General features: G+C 42.2%; 1 protein-coding gene across 1 annotated transcript in view; it reads right to left on the bottom strand.

Annotated features, from left to right (window-relative positions):
• Positions 1-18,351, bottom strand: part of LOC129701436 (dedicator of cytokinesis protein 2-like) — a 671,641-nt gene that overhangs the window by 583,255 nt on the left and 70,035 nt on the right. Inside the window, exons 5-8 of the mRNA XM_055642616.1 lie at positions 18,074-18,170; positions 2,578-2,726; positions 1,347-1,482; positions 478-632 (exon numbers count right to left, since the gene is read on the bottom strand). Coding sequence (XP_055498591.1) covers positions 478-632; positions 1,347-1,482; positions 2,578-2,726; positions 18,074-18,170 — 537 coding nt within the window. The remainder of the gene's footprint in view (positions 1-477; positions 633-1,346; positions 1,483-2,577; positions 2,727-18,073; positions 18,171-18,351) is intronic.

Here is an 18,351-nt window from a genome sequence, read left to right as displayed (position 1 = left end):
GGAAACTTAAACAGGGCAAGGAAGGATACAGATAACGCTATCTTCCGGCGGATAAAATATAATTGGGGTCTGAAGAAGGGTTTTGACCCGAAACGTTCCCTATTTCCTTCGCTCCATAGATGCTGCTGCACCCGCTGAGTTTCTCCAGCTTTTTTGTGTACCAAGGAAGGATACAGTCCTGTTGCGGGCAGTAGGGATAGATATAGATGGGCACCATGGTCAGTTGAACGGTCCACTTTGTGCTGTCTGATTAACTCTAAGACACACATGTGCCTAGAGAAGCATTTTCAAAGAGTATAGCCTGAAAACTTTATTTTCTCATTACAATTTTGAATTAACTTACTTGATTAATTATCTAAAGTAAAGGATTTTATTGAGGTAGATGTAGAGGTTAAGTAGTTTCCTCACAAGCTGTGTGATTACGATGAAGTATTGGTACCCAAATCACAGCTGCTGTAAGGTTACTTGCTGACTCACCTGATAATTGACTGTTTCAGTGGATCGTACAAAGCCATGAAGAGTTCAGAATCCTCTCCGATGCGACACACAAAGTTTCGTACAAACACGTACAGGCCGTGAGTTGGCGATGATGCCAAACGGGCAAAGTTGCAGCTGTTTGTTTGACTCTGGGACTGTGGAAACAAGGAGAAGAAATTTGTTTTTTCCCCTCAAATTTTGGACCGAGTGATCAGATCCGATGTTATAACTCAGAGGGCTTGTAACTCAGAGGGCAGAGTGGTGCAGTGGTAGAGTTGCTGCCTTACTGTGCTTGCAGCGGCAGAGACCCCGGGCTTTATTCCGACTATGGGTGCTTGTCTGCACTGTGTTTGTATGTTCTCCCCGTGACCAAGATCTTCGGTTTCCTCCCACACTCCAAAAACGTACAGGTTTATAGGTTAATTGGCTTAGTAAAAATGTAAATTGTCCCTAGTGTGTGTAGAATAGTGTTAGTGTGCAGCGAGCACTGGTCGGTGCGTACTCAGTGGGCACAAGGGCCTGTTTCCATGCTGTATCTCTAAACTAAACTAAACTAAACTCCTCAAATGTTCACTCGAAGTTTAACCCCCACTCCTCCCCTCCTAACATAGTTCTATCACTATTTGTTCCTTTGCTAGATTATTCAGCCTCCACTAGGCACCCACCCAAAGTAGTTATTGTTAGTCTTTTTATTTTCTCTTCCATGGAGAATATCTTTACTCCATGTGTTTTGGTTCATTGGCTGAATGTTCTTTGCACAACACCCAGAGATGGACATGATAATCTAGGTAAACACCAACAGATATTCCATGGACTACAGTGCCCATCCTAAGATGAACCATGCATCATGCAGCAAAGATTATAGATACCGTTTCTTCCTTTATCCTCTCGGTGATTTGCTTTGTGGCCTGCTCGTGAGCGTGGAATAGGCTGATGACACTCGTCACGTCCGGGTCCATAATATTGCCGTTCTCATCTCTGACCACAAGGTCAAGTTCCAGAATTCTGCACAGACAATAAACGATGGTTAAAAAATACAAAGCAACGCACCAAATGTGGGCAAGTGGGGGAAACATAGGCCAGTGCAATGATCGGCATGGATAGGTAAAGGTAAGGAATTGGATCAAAATCGGGGAGAGGGCAGAGACTGGAGAATGGAGGAGCGATTGGAAATCTTAAAGAAAAAAAGTGTTGGAAATCCCCAATGAGAGATAAAGATAGTAAATTATAGAGATTGATGACTTTTCGTGCAGCCATGGATGAATTCTGTGTTGAGTCCCAAGTTGTGTATTGTGACTCATTCAAAGATGAGATGCTGCTCCTCAAACTATTGGGTTATATTGGAATTCAACAGGACAACAAGTGATTAGAGTGGGCTGGGAAGGAGAGTTAAAATGATAGGCAGCTGGAAGCTCAGGGTCACCGGTGCAGATTGGCAGTGTTCTGTAAAGAGGTCACAAAATCTAGGCTTTGTATTTTGTGTGTACAGGAGTATCAAATGTACACTAGAGTGGGAAGTTAAGGTGATTTCTGCTTTAGCTGATTTGAACAAAAAAGGATTGTAAACTTCTGGAAAACGTTTCTGATATTCACACCCAGGCACCCACCCACACCCGAAGAGGAAGATTGGGGAACGACACAAGCCATCCACAGAGCATGCTGATTTGTATTGCTTGAAGCTATCCCATTCAATAGACCAGAGGGAGAACATCGATTTATTTCTAACGAGAGGAGAGAGAGAGAGAGAGAGTGCAAGGGAGTGAAAGGAAGTGCAAGAGGGTGAGCAAGGGAGAGAGAGAGAGAGAGAGAGAGAAAGAGAGACAGTGAGAACGGAACTGTGAGAACGGAACTGTGAGAGAGCAGAAGAGAGAGAGAGAAAGAGAGAGAGAGAGAGAGAGAGTGAGAGAGAGAGAGAAAAAGAGAGAGAGTGAGAGAGAGAGCAAGAGGGAGAGAGAAAGAGAGAGAAAGAAATAGAAAGAAAGATAGAAAGAAAGAACGAAAGAGAGAAAGAAAGAAAAAAGGGATGAGATAAAAATATCCACATGAAGGATAACACACTGGCTTCAACTGTGCCATTGTTAATGAGTTATTTTTGCATACCTATTTCCATAATCTATTCTGGAAGTGACTTTCTGCTTCAGTTCCTTCAATTCATCCTTTGGCAGTGTCCCAGAAAGCAGCTGGGATCGCCATTCCATCAATTCAAACATCATGGTGCGGACTTGCTTGAATCTTTTCTTCTTTCCGACCTTAATTAGGGAAACGTGTTAATTAATCAGTGTCAACTGGGTATGAAACCTGGTGACATACCATCCTGTCCCAGTTATGTATCTGGGACCAAACCTCAGAATCCCCCTGCCAGTGAGACACCTCTATTGTTCACTTTCAGTGGCCCGTGTGAATGGGAGGGCTGAAAAAGGCTTGTTCTGTCTTTTTGCATTGATATTGTAATTGTAATGTATAATATAGTAGTTATGTCAGAGAACCAGCGTCTCAATATACACAATGTTGGAAGGATCTATCGCCATTTCCAAAGAAAAATTGTATTTTGCTGCTGAAAATTGCCACCTACCTACCACAACCAGACCAGTGCTGAACTACTATCTACCCCTTGGTCCATCCTTGATCGGACTTTGCATTAAACGTTATTCCCTTATCATGTATCTGTACACTGTAAATGTCTCGATTGTAATCATGTATTGTATCTCTGCTGACTGGATAGCATGCCACAAAAGCTTTTCACAGTACCTCGGTACACGTGACAATAATCTAAACTGAGACATTTTAAAAAAGCAATTTTGTGTACATTCCATGTATCACCGGTTGGTTATATCATCCTCATTTATCTACAAGATTTTCATGATCACTTTTACATCCGTCTTGTGGGGAAAGTCTAACAAAAGAGCATCTGCACAATTTTCCATCATGTTGGTCTTATAAAGACCACTTGCTGTTCATTCTAACTACCCTGAACCCAATTGTGAAGACTCAGAAACAACTTCATTTGAAGGACCGGTCAAGTCCACCAGCATTCACAACTGGTGAGTTGCACTCATTCTACATGCAATGTGCTCCTTTCTTGATGGGGTAGAGAGGGTGAGAACTGGCAGCCACGGAAGAAGGTTGCCATGGAGATTTCCACGAGGAGCAACTTTGTCTGCAATGATGAAGACAAATTATGAACTGGTCAGATTTACAAGATTTTCATATCAGGACATAGCAGGTGAGCTACAGTCTGAGAGGTTTATCTTGTGATAGATGAGGTGTATTTTTTCTTCTGCCGCACACCAAAATAGAACACCAGAAAAGGGCAGAATCCAATTTCTAAGTATTAATATTTTAAATTGCGAGTAAAATGTGAGTTGTGTTGTCTTGTGCTGTGGGAGAGGAGCTGTTTATAACCAGAATAGTATGTGGATTGCAAAAAGTGTCACTGCTGATTTCACTCTCTGCGAATTTAGAACTTTGAATCAGATACATTATTTAAAAAAAAATAGATTGCACAAAGAGCAAGTTGCCCACAGAAGATTAATAGAAAATGAGGCTGTCAGTTTCAACTCAATTTCCAATGCGGTGATTCTTCAATATCACCATCACCCCAAACAGTGCCAGGTTCACTATTTGGAAACAAATATACCAGAAAGTTATATTGTCTTTTGTCAGTAATGATATGTTCACAAAATCCTCAAAAGATACTGACTCCAGGTCTTCCAACCTTCATGACATCAGGTCAAACATCACCATGTGCTGCTCTTCCCAGTTGATGAATCAGGCTCCCCTGTGAATAGTAGGACTTAACTGTGGAGTGCTCCCCTGTGTAAGAGTGGAACAACTAACAGGGGTACATAATAGAGACTGGATAGGTATTCCAATGCCCATCACCAAGTAGTACCATCCTACACTCCTAGTACCAACTCCTACACTGGTTGAGGATATACAGTAGCTTCAAGTCCACATCTGTGCCTGATGTTGACGGAACCCAGTTCAGAATAAAACTGGATGGACAAGAGACTGCAGGTACTTGAATGTGATTTAAAAAAATGAACTGCTTGCGAGCAGCATCTGTGGAGGTAAGGGAATTGTCAACATGTCGGTGCAAGACCCTGCATCAGGACTATCCTGTTCTGATGCAAGGTCCTGACCCAATCATCAACATTCTGTTTGCTTCCACAGATGCTGAGTTCCTCCAGCAGTTTGTATTTAGCTCAAGAACAAGTCTACTTCATCCTCACCAATTTATCTGTGTCAACTGCATCTGTTCATGACTGCGCTGTTCAGAGTAACCACTACACAGTCCTTTGGAGACAATCTTCAAATTGAGGGTGTCCTCCGTCCTTGGTGTGATTGAGTGGTGCTATAGAAATGAGAATTCGGGATAGACTCAGAACTGACCTGGCAGCTCAGAATTGAGCATCGATGAGGTGGTGAGGACTATCAGTGACAGAAGCATACACTCCTACAATCTGTCAGCTCACCAGCTGAATTTTCCCTCACTCTGCAGAAAGCAGCACAACTCCAATCCAGTAAGTTACTGGCCGATCAGATCATCCTCAACCATCGACAAAGTGATGATGATAAAAGTCAAAGATGACAGTGCATTAAAGTGGCACGAACTCGGCAAAAACTTGTTGCCCAGTTTAGGTTCGAGAGTTCACCGCAAACTTGGTCCAAACCTGGGCCAAAGAGCTGACTTCTCGACATGAGACGAGAATGATCGCCTTTGATATCAAGGCGGCATTTTACCACATTTGGAGTTAAGAGGTCTGGTAAAATTGAAATCAATTGGATATCAAAAGGAAACTCTCCGATGTTGGAGTCGTACATTCTGTAAGGCAAGTGGTTCTAGTTGTTGGAGTCAAATATCCCAGCCCCATGATCCAGTCACATGGTGAAGGCTCAATCTTCCATAGCTTCATGGATGACCTTTGCATCGTAAGGTTAGAAGTGGGGATATTTTCGGATGATTACACAATATTCAATTCCATTCGCTAATTACCAACGAATGGATTGAGCAAGATCTTGACAACATTCAGGCAGCGGCAGTCAAATGACAGGTAGCATTCACCATGCTCATCATAAAATACCCTAATGACAAGTTCCCACATTAGAAAGTCTAACCATCCCTCCTTGACATTGCTGAGGAACTTAAATAGTGCTCATCGGATATAGATCTGAGTTTGAGTATCCTCCGTTGATTGAATCCACATGTGAGAAGATCATTTATTTCCGATGTCTGCCAGACAGAAATCCAGATTGTGAAAGGATGTTATCCACTTGCCAAAGTGAGTATTGTCCAACAACATCGAAGACCATCATCAAGACAAAGCAGCCCAGGCAATCTACAACCCTAACTATTCAATCCCTTCACCATGGTTGTAGAATGTGCTATCTCCAAAGGCAATCCATTCACTTGTCATCTCCAAACCCATATCCTCTACCATAAACAAGAACAAGGGCAACAAATGCATGGGAACACCACTACCTGCAGGTTCTTCAAGGATAGAGAGATTCCCTTTGTTCCACTGGAGCACAGAAGGATGAGGGGTGATCTTTTCGAGGTGTGCAAAATCTTAAGAGGAATAGATGAGGTAAATTTATCAGAGAAGGGGAATCGAGAACCAGAGGACACAGGTTTATGGTAAGGAGGGTAAGATTTAATGGGAAATAGGGGTAACTTATTTACACAAAGGGTGGTGGGTGTATGGAACGATCTGCTGGAGGAGGTATTTGAGGCAGGTATTATCGCAATGTTTAAGAAACACTTAGACAGGTACATGGATAGGATAGGTTTAGAGGGGTATGGGCCAAACACAAGTAGGTGGGACTAGCAGAGATGGGACATGTTGGTTGGCGTAGGCAAGTTGGGTCGAAGGGCCTGTAAAAACACTGTATGACTCTATGACTCTACTCAATCCATTCCCCATCTTTTCTTCTAGTGAAAACTCTATTTCACATGGAAGGTTCTCCTTCATGGTTGCTATATTATCATTGATCTATATCTGGTAACCATCTCCTCAACAGCATTATAATAGCAGCTTCATCAGAGGGGCAGCAATGGTTTAAGAAGGCATCTCAACCACCACCTTCTCAAGAACATCTAGGGTTGGACAATTAATGATAGTCTTGCCAGGGATGCCTACATCCCAGTGATGAATATTAAAAACAAAATCACATATATTAGCCTCTACAAACCAATAACCACTGGTTGCAATCTCTTGATTGATATTAACATCCTAGGATTTGTCAAACCAGTGATGGCAAAAGGCAATATCAATGGGTCCACAATAAAGGATTTATTGAGAAGACACTGTTCACTGTGAAACAAATTGTCAGTATCTGAGGGCCAAGTGTTCACTCTTTCACCTTTATCCAAATTATAACAATCCAGAGGAATCTGGCCCAGCCACAAATCTGAGTGTAGTTTTCGGAGGTTAAGATAATATCAGCATTGTAGTAAAACAAACTCAACATTATTTAATTTTCAATGGAGACGACGAATGAAGTTCAATATTTAACTCGAGTCTTGTCATAATTAAATTATAATTTAATAAGCCTTTAAACCGATCTGTGCTTTCTGTGCTTAAGAGGCTTATAATCGTTAATAGTCCATATCTAGCACTTTTTACACAGATAGTCTCTCTGAGATTCCATCCAGTACATTTTAGGTGTAGCCGGCACTGTGTCAATTTTATTTAACCAGTCTTTTATTTCAGAAACATTGCTAGGGAGCTTGTTGTCTTTGACCACCATCTTATATTTTCACCGGCAGAAGAGCTAGTCAGATACAAGCACAGCATTAATGCAAAGTAGGTCCACCAAATTGTGACATCCTTGTTGAATTTTAAGCATAATATTCTTCTAACTGCTACTTTAACTGTCCCCATTTTTTGGTCTCATCCTACCAGAGATATCCTCATAGTTCTACTCATCCCTTCTCTTCTACTGAAAACAAACTTGTTTTTCTCTCTTCCTCCATTCTCGAACTGAAACATTAACCATTTATTTTTTCATAGGTGTTGTCTGACTTGCCGAACGTTTGCAACATTTGTTTTTATTGATGACTGAATTCTAACCTGGGTTTGAGCAGGGAAACTGGGGGGAAAACTCTGACTGTCTATCCTATCTGCCTCTATTGCCTCTTAAAATTTAGTACCTCTCCATTAGATCTCCCTTCAACCTTTGATGCTCTAGAGAAAACAATCCAACTTTGTCCAACCTCTTCTTCTAGCTAATACCCTCATTTTCAGACAGCATTCTGGCAAACCTTTTCTGCACCCTCTCCAAAGCCTCCACATCCTTCCTGTAATGGGGCTACCAGAAATGCACATAATATCTGATATGCAGCGTAACCAAAGTCCTATAAATTTGAGACATGACTCCCTCACTGATGAAGGCATGTATACTATATGTCTTATTTTTCCATTTGTGTTGCCACTTTCAGGGAGTTATGGACTTGGACCTCAAGATTTCTCTATACATCAATAATGTTATGTGTCTTGCCATCAACTGTATACATTCCCCTTACATATGATCTTCCACTGCTCTCCCCAGATGGTAACCCCCCCCCCCCCCCAACTGTATTCTAAAGGTATACTTGGTTTGAAAGGGAATGGCCACTGGGGATCCCTGGATTCTCTGCCTACTCCCTTTCCTGATAGTCATCCATCAGGTTTCTGCCTAAAACCTTGGTGTAAGCCATCACTACAACTTCTATCTCCAAAACTCTCTGTCTCCCGGATGATACTGAGGTCTGATAAGTTGTCAATACTCAGTAATCTTTCGAAAGTCTGATAACAGAGGAGAAGAAGTTGTCTCTGAATTTGGTTGACCGTGTATTTACGCTTTTGTATCTTCTGCCTGATGGAGAGGGAAGGAGAGGGAATGATTGGAGTGTAAATGGTGCTTGATTATGTTTTCCCAGGGCAGTGTGATGTGCAGACGTTTAATGGGGAGATGGTTGATTTGTGCGATGGACTGGGCTACATCTACAACTCCTTGTGGTTTTGGTCAGAGCTGTTGCCAACTAAAGCTGTCATGCAACAGAGTTGTGTTGCTTTATACAGTGCATCTGTAGCAGTTTGAGGAAATAAAGGCGTTGGTGTGATTACTTGGCCGTAGCTTCAATGTGGTTTGGTAATTAAGCAAAAAACATTTCGGAAAGTCAGATGTGAGGAGAAGACAAACAGTTTTCAAAGAAATACAGCCAGTTTAAGAGAAGGGGAGAAATATGTGTGAGGAAATATTCGGCAGGTCTCGGAAGAATTAAAAAAAAAAAACATTTTAAACTGGTAAGAAGCTAGCACACGTTGGTGTATTTTGTTTAGTTTAGTTTAGTTTATTGTCATGTGTACATGAAAAGCTTTTGTTGCATGTAAACAATACATGGTTACAATCGAGATACAGTGAAAAGCTTTTGTTGGTGCATGCTAAACACTCGAGCCTGAAAGACAATACATGGTTCACAATCGAGCCATGCACTCTCCATTGTACAGATACACATGATAAGGGAATAACCTTGTGGCAGAGAGTTCCAGAGATTCACCAGGTAAAAAAAGCCAGCAAAGTCCCCCCTATCAAGCTATTGTCCAAACAGGAACAATCACCAAAGAAGCAGCTATAAGATCCCCTGCTCTCTAAATTCTGAGTAGTCTATGTCTTTCTTCATAAGACAGTTGCTCAGGAATCAGTGGTACATTGGTGCCAGTTTGCAAAATACCCCATTGGTCTCATAAGATAAAATAACACTGCAAACAATTATTGTCCGAAAAGGCAAATGGTAGGATGATCGGCCTTTGTTTTGCCAGTTGCAAAATACCCATTCATATAAAGTCACTGCAAACAATTCCGAAGGCAAATGGTATGTCGGCCTTTGTTTTAAGAGTATTGCGATGCAATACTCTTAAAACAAAGTTGTGTTGCAATTATACGTACAATGCTTTGGTGAGACCAGACTTGGAATATGCTGCACATTTTATTCCCCATCCTTCCAAAGCATACATACATATTACTTTAGGGAAAGTTATCTTCCTGAGCTGAGTGAGTTGTCCATTGTGTGGAGATTGTCTTGTACAGTATATGCACTGGAGCATGGATGAAACTGGAGTTGATAAAGGTAGAAACTCATATTGCTTAAATAGGCTATAATGTTACAACCTGGGAATGTGTTCATAGGATAAGGAATCATCCATCTACATTGTGGATGACTCCACGGTTTATAGGTGACTGCTTTGCAGAACACCTGAGTTCAATCCACAAGGGAGGATTTCCTGAGTTTCCTGGTCCCTGTCAGTTTAATTCTCCACCTGCTCGCACTCTGGCTGATGAGTCCATGTTCTCGTGCACTGTCACAATGAGGTCCAATACCAGTTTAAGAAGAAGCACCTCATCTTCCATCTGGGTACATTGCTACCTTTCTGACCTCAGCAGTGAATTCTACGACTTCAGGTAGTTTGTTTTCTCTGTCCAGATCAGACGTCTATCTATGATATTGGCTTATCTCACTGGTCTTCTACCCTTTATTCCCCCCTCTGATTCTGGTGGGCATGCCAAGCCTGAGCTGCCGAGCACATCATCCTGCTCTGCATTTACACCTTCTATGTTCTTTTGTTCATAGTCTCTCTCTTTAACTGCTCCCATTCCCCCAGTGAGCAGATAATCTTGTTGTAAGCTTGGTTTACTTTATCACAGGGCACCCTTCTTCCCTCACACTCCATGCAGCTTCACATCTCCTTTTCAGATGTGAGGAAGGGTCTCGGACCTGAAATGTTTATCCTGTTTCCCCTCCCATATATGTGGCCTGACCTGCCGAGTATCTCAGGCATTTTTAGTTTAGTTTAGAGATACAGCACAGGAACAGGCCCTTCGGCCCACCGAGTCTGCGCCGACCAGCGATTCCCGCACACAAATGCTATCCTATCCTCACTGGGGACAATTTAGAATTATACCAAGCAGTTAACCTGCAAACCTGGACACCTTTGGAGTGTGAGAGGATACCGTAGACCCTAGAGACACCCCACGCAGATCACGGGGAGAACGTACAAACTCCACACAGACAGCACCTGTAGTCAGGATTGAACCTGTGTCTCTGGTACTGTAAGGCAGCAACTCTACCACTGCGCCACCGTGCCGCACAATTTGCTATTGTTCTATTGTTATTTTATATTTGCACCATAAGCAGTTTATTTTAATTTTAACATCATAGAGAGATACAGCACTGAAACAGGCCCTTTGACCAACTAGTTCATGCCGACCATTCCAAAGTGCTGCTGTTCTGTTTGTTCTGCTGACCAATTTTCAAGCAGGCAACTGATAAGGTCCTTGTGGCCTGCAAGTATATTTATCTTTCCCGTCACAAATAATCACCGGATGTTTAAATCTTTGTTTTTTTTAAGTAATTGTTCAAGGATGAAACCATCTGCTTTGTGAATGTCACTCACTCTGAACCAAAACAAGAGTGGTCCCATATTGGATTCACCAAGCAGAAATATCTCCTCTCTAGCAATATCCCCCCACAGTTCTACCCCCGTTAAGGGCAGTATGGTTGCGCAGCGGTAGAGTTGCTGCCTTACAGTGCTTACAGTGCCAGAGACCCAGGTTCGAACCCAGCTAAGGGTGCTGTCTGTACGGAATTTGAACGTGCGCCCCATGGCCGCGTGGGTTTTCTCCGAGATCTTTGGTTTCCTCCCACGCTCCAAAGATGTGCAGGTTTGTAATTTAATTGGCTTGGTAAATTGTCCCTAGTGTGTGTAGGATCGTGAATGTGCAGACTCGGTGGGCCGAAGGGCCTGTTTCCGCACTGTATCTCTAAACTAAAACTAAACTCAAGGACCACAGTCTAGGGTCCTTCTACTGCTGGACATTGAGGGGCAAAGTCCGATTGGGACCTCCCTAAATCAAATGAAAGGATATCACTCCAGGGTGCCATAGGTTTTGTTTAAAGATAGGTGCCAACACTACTGAGTATGACACTATTGAATGTCTAGAAACTGAGAATGGCTGAAGAGTTTTTGCACAGTTTTAGTGCCGTATATGCTTTATAATCTGAATAAAGTTTATTTTTGGAAATATATTGAAAACTACATTTCTGGGAAGCCATGGATATTCTGTGAATTAAGCTCTGGATACAATGCACTTGTGCAAAGAGCTGAGACATGCACAAACAGAAAATGTCGGTGCACACATGCATTTTGTGGAAAGATTCGGGTTGAAATCTTTTTCTGGGACAAGAAATATTTAACATTCTTGAAACTTGTTAGGTTTTTTTCCATGGATTCAGCCTGACCAGCAGAGTGTTTTCCAGCATTTCCTGGTTAATTTCGGATTTCTAGCAACTGCAGATTTTTATTCTTGGGCTAAGAGATCATGTTCTGTAGTCTGTGGTGTACCATCTGAACCTAGTATTCCCAATTCATAGAGTGGTGGCATAAAGATTTGATTTCAACAGCATCACCTTCAAAATAAATATTGGGTGTGTAGCTCATAATTAAAAAATGTATTAACTACCCCACAATTTGACTGTGTTGTGCAGATAACTTCCCTGCAGGACAACCCTTGATCTAACATTTTTTTCACACAGCTCCCAGAGAGAGCAGATGAGAGGGGGTTACCGCATTTCAATTTCCCTAGAAAAACAGATGTGACAAGCCTTAGCGATGATGATTAGAAAGGAATAACCTTCACAGATGACAGAACACTGGATGCCAAATTCAGAAGAACACAGTACAAAAAGAAAACCATTCAGCAGATTGTATGTGGGTTGATTGGAATGAAGTTTAATCTGTCTCTATATTGCCAGCAACAGTTTTCATCCCTCCCCTCTTGAAGTAGCTGATTCGTGACATTATTTAACAATGAGCCACGGTTCTCAAGTGCATTGTGTTACAAGGCATTTCATTCACCCCAACTGCACCCTGTCCTTCTCCTTACCCTCACAATAGCCTATCATCATATCTTTCAATTTCTACCCCCCCCTCCCCAATCCCCTATATCTTCTTTCAGCATAGAACACGGCCATTTTAGCCCATCGTCTAATGTGCAGGTATCGCTGGTCGGTGCAGACTCAGTAGGCCGAAGGTCCTGTTTCCGCCCTGTTCCTCTAAACTAAAACTAAACTCAAGGACCACAGTCTGGTGTCCTTCTACAGCTGGACATTGAGGGGCAAAGTCTGATTGGGGCCCCCCTCAATCAAATGAAGGGATATCACCCCAGAGGGTGGCAGGGGTGTTTTGCTTAAAGATAGGTGCGAACACTACTGAGGATGACACTATGAATGTATAGACACTGAGAGAGCAGCTCAGTTCCACCACTAATTTCCCCTGAAACCTATTCTTCCCACTTTGCCATCAACACCTCCCTGATTCTATAACCCGTCCTCACCAACATCAATTTACCGTGACCAGCTAACCTATCACTTTGCAGATATTTGGGACGTGGAAAGACTGTGGTCACAAAGAAAATGTCCAAACTCCAAACAGGCTGCATCAGAAGTTTGTGTTGCAGGAGTTCAGTTACCAGCTACACCACTGTAAGGCCCTCTTGCTTACTCACCTACTTTCCCCTTTATACATCAATAATACCCGCCTTCAATACATGCAGAAGAAACCACTGAAGAAGGTATCGACACGAAACGTCACCTATTTCCTTCGCTCCATAGATGCTGCCTCACCCACTGAGTTTCTCCAGCATTTTTGTCTGCCTTCCATATCCTGACTGCTGCGTGCTAATGTGGCAGATTCCTGGGTCCACATAAGGACTATTGATCAGCAAGGTCAGTACCAAGGACCGATTCAGCCCTTTCTCAACATCTGTGAATATGCATGAGCGTTTACTAGCAAGGACTTTGACTGATTACTTTACCTCATCCTCCATCAATAAGATCACACTCCCAACAGCATCTGGATATCAAGTGTGGGACCTTACTTGTTTGACTGCCTCAATAATGTTCAACCTGAATTAAAAACTGACCCTGATCAACAACAGCGCCAGGTCTTGATAACCAAAGTGATGGTGCAACAGTTGGTTTGGGGCTAGACCTGTTGCAGAAGCAAGCATGTCTCAGTGCAACACATCACAGCCATGGAGGAAGACGAACAAGGTCACACACATTTCAAAGTTTGTCATGATTGCTAAAGGATACTTTTGTTGAAACTATCAACTTCAAAGGACACGGTGCTCATTGAACAGTTGTTTCCGGTTAAATGTTAAAGGTATGAATCATTTTGTTTAAACAAGCCTCTCCCATTAATAACTGATATTTTACTGTTTCAAGACCTTCTCTCCAGGCTTTGAGATTGTGCTGAAAGATACATTGCATAGAGATCTGTACCAACATTAGCGCTATCAACCCACTGTAAGTTTTACTTGAATATTGTCACTAAATTTTCTTTCTACACTGTCAGAAGTTTGGAACTAAACTGTGTAAGGTCGGTGGAAGAAAATCTCACTGCAATTACACTGGGAAAAACTTCACAGAGAGAGTTGGATTACTCTGAAATATCTTCCGTTTTTGTTGCGAGAAATAACATTTTCCAATACCATGAATATTTAACCCTAACATCAAGGCCTTTCATTCTGCCTATAGCATCTGCCAGGAATTTAACAATTGATGGGTTTCATAAGTTCATAAGCGATAGGAGCAGAATTAGGCCATTCAGCCCATCACGTCTACTCCGCCATTCAATCATTGCGGACCTACCTCTCCCTCACAACCACATTCTCCGACCGTCTCCCCATAACCATTGATCCCTGTTCTAATCAAGAATCTATCTCTGCCTTAAACATAGGCATTGACATGGCCTTCGCAGCCTTCCGTGGCAATCAATTCCACAGATTCACCACCTTCTGACTAAAGGTGACCTGACTTTGGTGGTCAATGATCCATTTGCTTCTTAGTCCACAGATTCTGCTTGACCTGCTTTGGGCTACCTCAATGCAATTTTTACACCAGAACAATGCTGAGACTAAGGGTTAAAATGGCTGGACAAATTTCTCAAACTCGGCTGAGTATTCAAAAATAAGGTGGTCATCTAAATAGGCAATTTACAATTAAAGGAACTGATGCGGAAATTTGTGAGTGAATTTAGGACAATTGAAAAGTCACTATTAGTTTAGGACAAGAATTTATAGAGTTAGACAAAATGAAAACAGACAATTCTGAGTATAATGAATAGGCCAGGCTGAATCTGTGGGGAGAGAAGCAGTGTTAACACATCAGATCATACATGCTGCATTCCATTTGAAGTTCAGGTACGATGTCGGGAATCAAATGTATGAAATATAGCAAATAATTGAAAAACAAATGTTTAAAAGTTGACTTGGTAGACTTTGTTCACAAAGAATTTACTGGTTATGGATTTGTGACAGATAGATAAAATTGAGATGGATTAGCTCATATCTAGTTGAATGACAGAAGAGACTCCAGAGACTGAGATCTTCTCCTATGTTCCTGGGGAGCTGCAGACTGAATATTTTGAGTTCCCACCCTAACCTCCCCTCTTGACTTGTGTGAGATTCATCACAAAAATATCGAAACACATCCTTTGATCAGGAGGTGTTAGCACCTCTGACAAGGAAATGAGATTCAAGCTGCCCACAAAGAGAAAAGTGGCCCAGCAGTTCAATCTTCATTCAATGCAAATATGAATGGTGAAATGTCACTACAGAGTTCTCAGCAAGCTTTTTGAGACAATGATTGTGTTTTGTATATCCATACACTTCCTCAGAAATGCAGATGAGTTGAACAGGTACTTTGGATCCGTCTTCACTAAGGAGGACACAAACAATATTCCTAATGTACTAGTGGCCAGAGGATCTGGGGTGACAAAGGAACTGAAGGAAATTCACATTAGGCAGGAAATGGTGTTGGGTAGACTGATGGGACTGAAGGTTGATAAATCCCCAGGGCCTGATGGTTTGCATCCCAGGGTACTTAAGGAAGTGGCTCTAGAAATCGTGAACGCATTGGTGATCATTTTCCAATGTTCTATAGATTCAGGATCAGTTCCTGTGGATTGGAGGGTAGCTAATGTTATCCCACTTTTTAAGAAAGGTGGGAGAGAAAAAACGGGGAATTATAGACCAGTTAGCCTGACATCGGTTGTGGGGAAGATGCTGGAGTCAATCATAAAAGAAGAAATAGCGCCATATTTAGATAGCAGTAACAGGATCGGTCCGAGTCAGCATGGATTTATGATGGGGAAATCATGCTTGACAAATCTTCTGGAATTTTTTGATGATGTACTGGGAAAATTGGACAAGGGAGATCCAGTGGATGTAGTGTACCTGGACTTTCAGAAAGCCTTTGATAAGGTCCCGCACAGGAGATTAGTGTGCACAATTAGGGCACATGGTATTGGGGTTAGAGTGCTGACATGGATAGAAAATTGGTTGTCAGACAGGAAACAATGAGTAGGGATTAATGGGTCCCTTTCAGAATGGCAGGCAGTGACTAGTGGGGTACCGCAAGGCCCGGTGCTGGGACTGCAGCTATTTACAATATATATCAATGATTTAGATGAAGGGATTCAAAGTAACATTAGCAAATTTTCAGATGACACAAAGCTGGGTGGCAGTGTGAACTGTGAGGAGGATGCAATGAGAATGCAGGGTGACTTGGACAGGTTGGGTGAGTGGGCAGTTGCATGGCAGATGAAGTTTAATGTGGATAAATGGGAGGTTATCCACTTTGGGTGCAAACTCAGGAAGGAAGATTATTATCTAAATGGTGTCAAGTTGGGAAAAGGGGAAGTATAACGGGATCTGGGGGTCCTTGTTCATCAGTCACTGAAAGTAAGCATGCAGGTACAGCAGGCGGTGAAAAAAGCGAATGGCATGTTGACCTTCATAACAAGAGGAATTGAGTATAGGAGCAAAGAGGTCCTTCTGCAGTTGTACAGGGCCCGAGTGAGACTATATCTGGAGTATTGTGTGTAGTTTTGGTCTCCAAATTTGAGGAAGATCATTCTTGCTAATGAGGGAGGGCATCGTAGGTTCACAAGATTAATTCCCGGGATGGCTGGACTGTCATATGCTGAGAAAATGGAGCGGCTGGGCTTATATACTCTGGAGTTTAGAAGGATAAGAGGGGATCTTATTGAAACATATAAGATTATTAAGGGTTTGGACACACAGAGGCATGAATCATATTCCCAATGTTGGGGGAGACCAGAACCAGGGGCCACAGTTTAAGAATAAGGGGTAATCCATTTAGAACAGAAATGAGGAAACACCTTTTCTGTGGAATTCTCTGCCTCAGAGGGCTGTGGAGGTCGGTTCTCTGGATACTTTCATGAGAGAGCTCTTAAAGTTAGCGGAGCCAGGGGATATGGGGAGAAGGCAGGAACGCGATACCGATTGTTGATCAGATCATTGAATGGTGGTATTGGCTCGAAGGGCCGAATGGCCTACTCCTTCACCTATTGTCTATTATCTATTGTCTATTGATATTAAATTTGAATATAAATCTCACTTGACACAAATTTGGAAATGATGTCACTATTAGTAACGATGATCTTCAATCTACCAGCTTGCCTGGATTAATAATAATATTGGTATTGTTTTATTATTGTTACAAGTACTGAGATACATGTGAAAAACTTTGTTTATGTGCTGTCCATTCAACTCATACTCTACATGAGTCCAATCAAGCCATACACTAGTGCAATGAGAAAAGTACCAGAGTGCAGAATACAATATTCTAGTATTACAGTTACACAGAAAAAGTGCAAGGCCTGTAATGAGGTAGGTTGGAAGATTGGGATCACTCCCTAGTTTTTAAGAGGACCATTCAGTAGTCTGATGACAGTAGGGAAGAAGCTGTTTCTAAATCAGATGGTATGTGATTTCAAGCTTTTGTATCTCTGCCTGATGATAAAGGGGATAAGATGGAATGGCAGGTGTGAAAATGGTTCTTGACTATGTTGGCTGCACTCCCAAGATAGCCTGAAGTATCGATTGAATCGATGGGAAGGACGTTGGTTTGTGTGATGAACTGCGATGCACCTCCAACTCTCTGCAATACTGAACTACATTTACTAGCCTCTGCAACCTCTGCAAAGAGAGATCATTCTGCAATCTCTTTGCCAAGATCGCAAAAGGTCTGGTATATAGGTGACTCCAGCTGAATAAAGGGTTGCCTCTTGACTGCCCTCTGAAATAACCATGTCAACTATTCAATTTAAGGGCAAAACAAGTGCTCATATTTATCTTGGGCAGCTTACACCCCAGCGGTCTGAATATCGACTTCTCTAACTTCCAGTAACCCTTGCTTTCCCTCTCTCTCCATCCATCCCCCTTACTAGTTCTCTGCCCAGGCTGACTGTCCTGATTAAATTTTATCTCTGTATGCTTCATTGTCAACTTCCCCTAGCTAACAATGATATATTCTACATTCTCCTTGACCTTCATCCCCTTTGATGTTTTGTTTCCACACCTCACACTTCCTTATTTCTGTGTCTCCCTCTCCCCTGACTCTCAGTCTGAAGAAATCTCCCAAACTCGAAACATCACCCTTTCATTCTATCCAGAGATGCTGCCTGTCCCGCTGAGTTACTCTAGCATTTTGTGTCTATCTTCGGCTTAAACGATGATAGCTTCTCACCGTATACAGTTGTTTCCAGATGTTGCCCCACTCCCTCAGTGTGGTGGTGACCTCCTGAACCAGTGGCATTTCAGCAGAGAAAACATTCTCCGTGTTTCTGGAGGGAAAAAATGTCACGCCATGAACAAACAGGGACAGGGATCATGGAACTACTGACTGCAGAGTTAACCATCTGTTAGTGTCAATTTTCATTTTGCAAACCACTACACAAAATTAATACATTTATCCAAGCGGTTTCAGCAGAAAGAATTACATGGAATTAAGTGGAATTTATAACA

This window comes from Leucoraja erinacea, chromosome 11, assembly GCF_028641065.1.
Source record: "Leucoraja erinacea ecotype New England chromosome 11, Leri_hhj_1, whole genome shotgun sequence".
NCBI classification, from domain to species: Eukaryota; Metazoa; Chordata; class Chondrichthyes; order Rajiformes; family Rajidae; genus Leucoraja; species Leucoraja erinaceus.
Note: the sequence above shows the minus strand (reverse complement) of the source record. Positions and strands in the feature narration are given on the sequence as shown.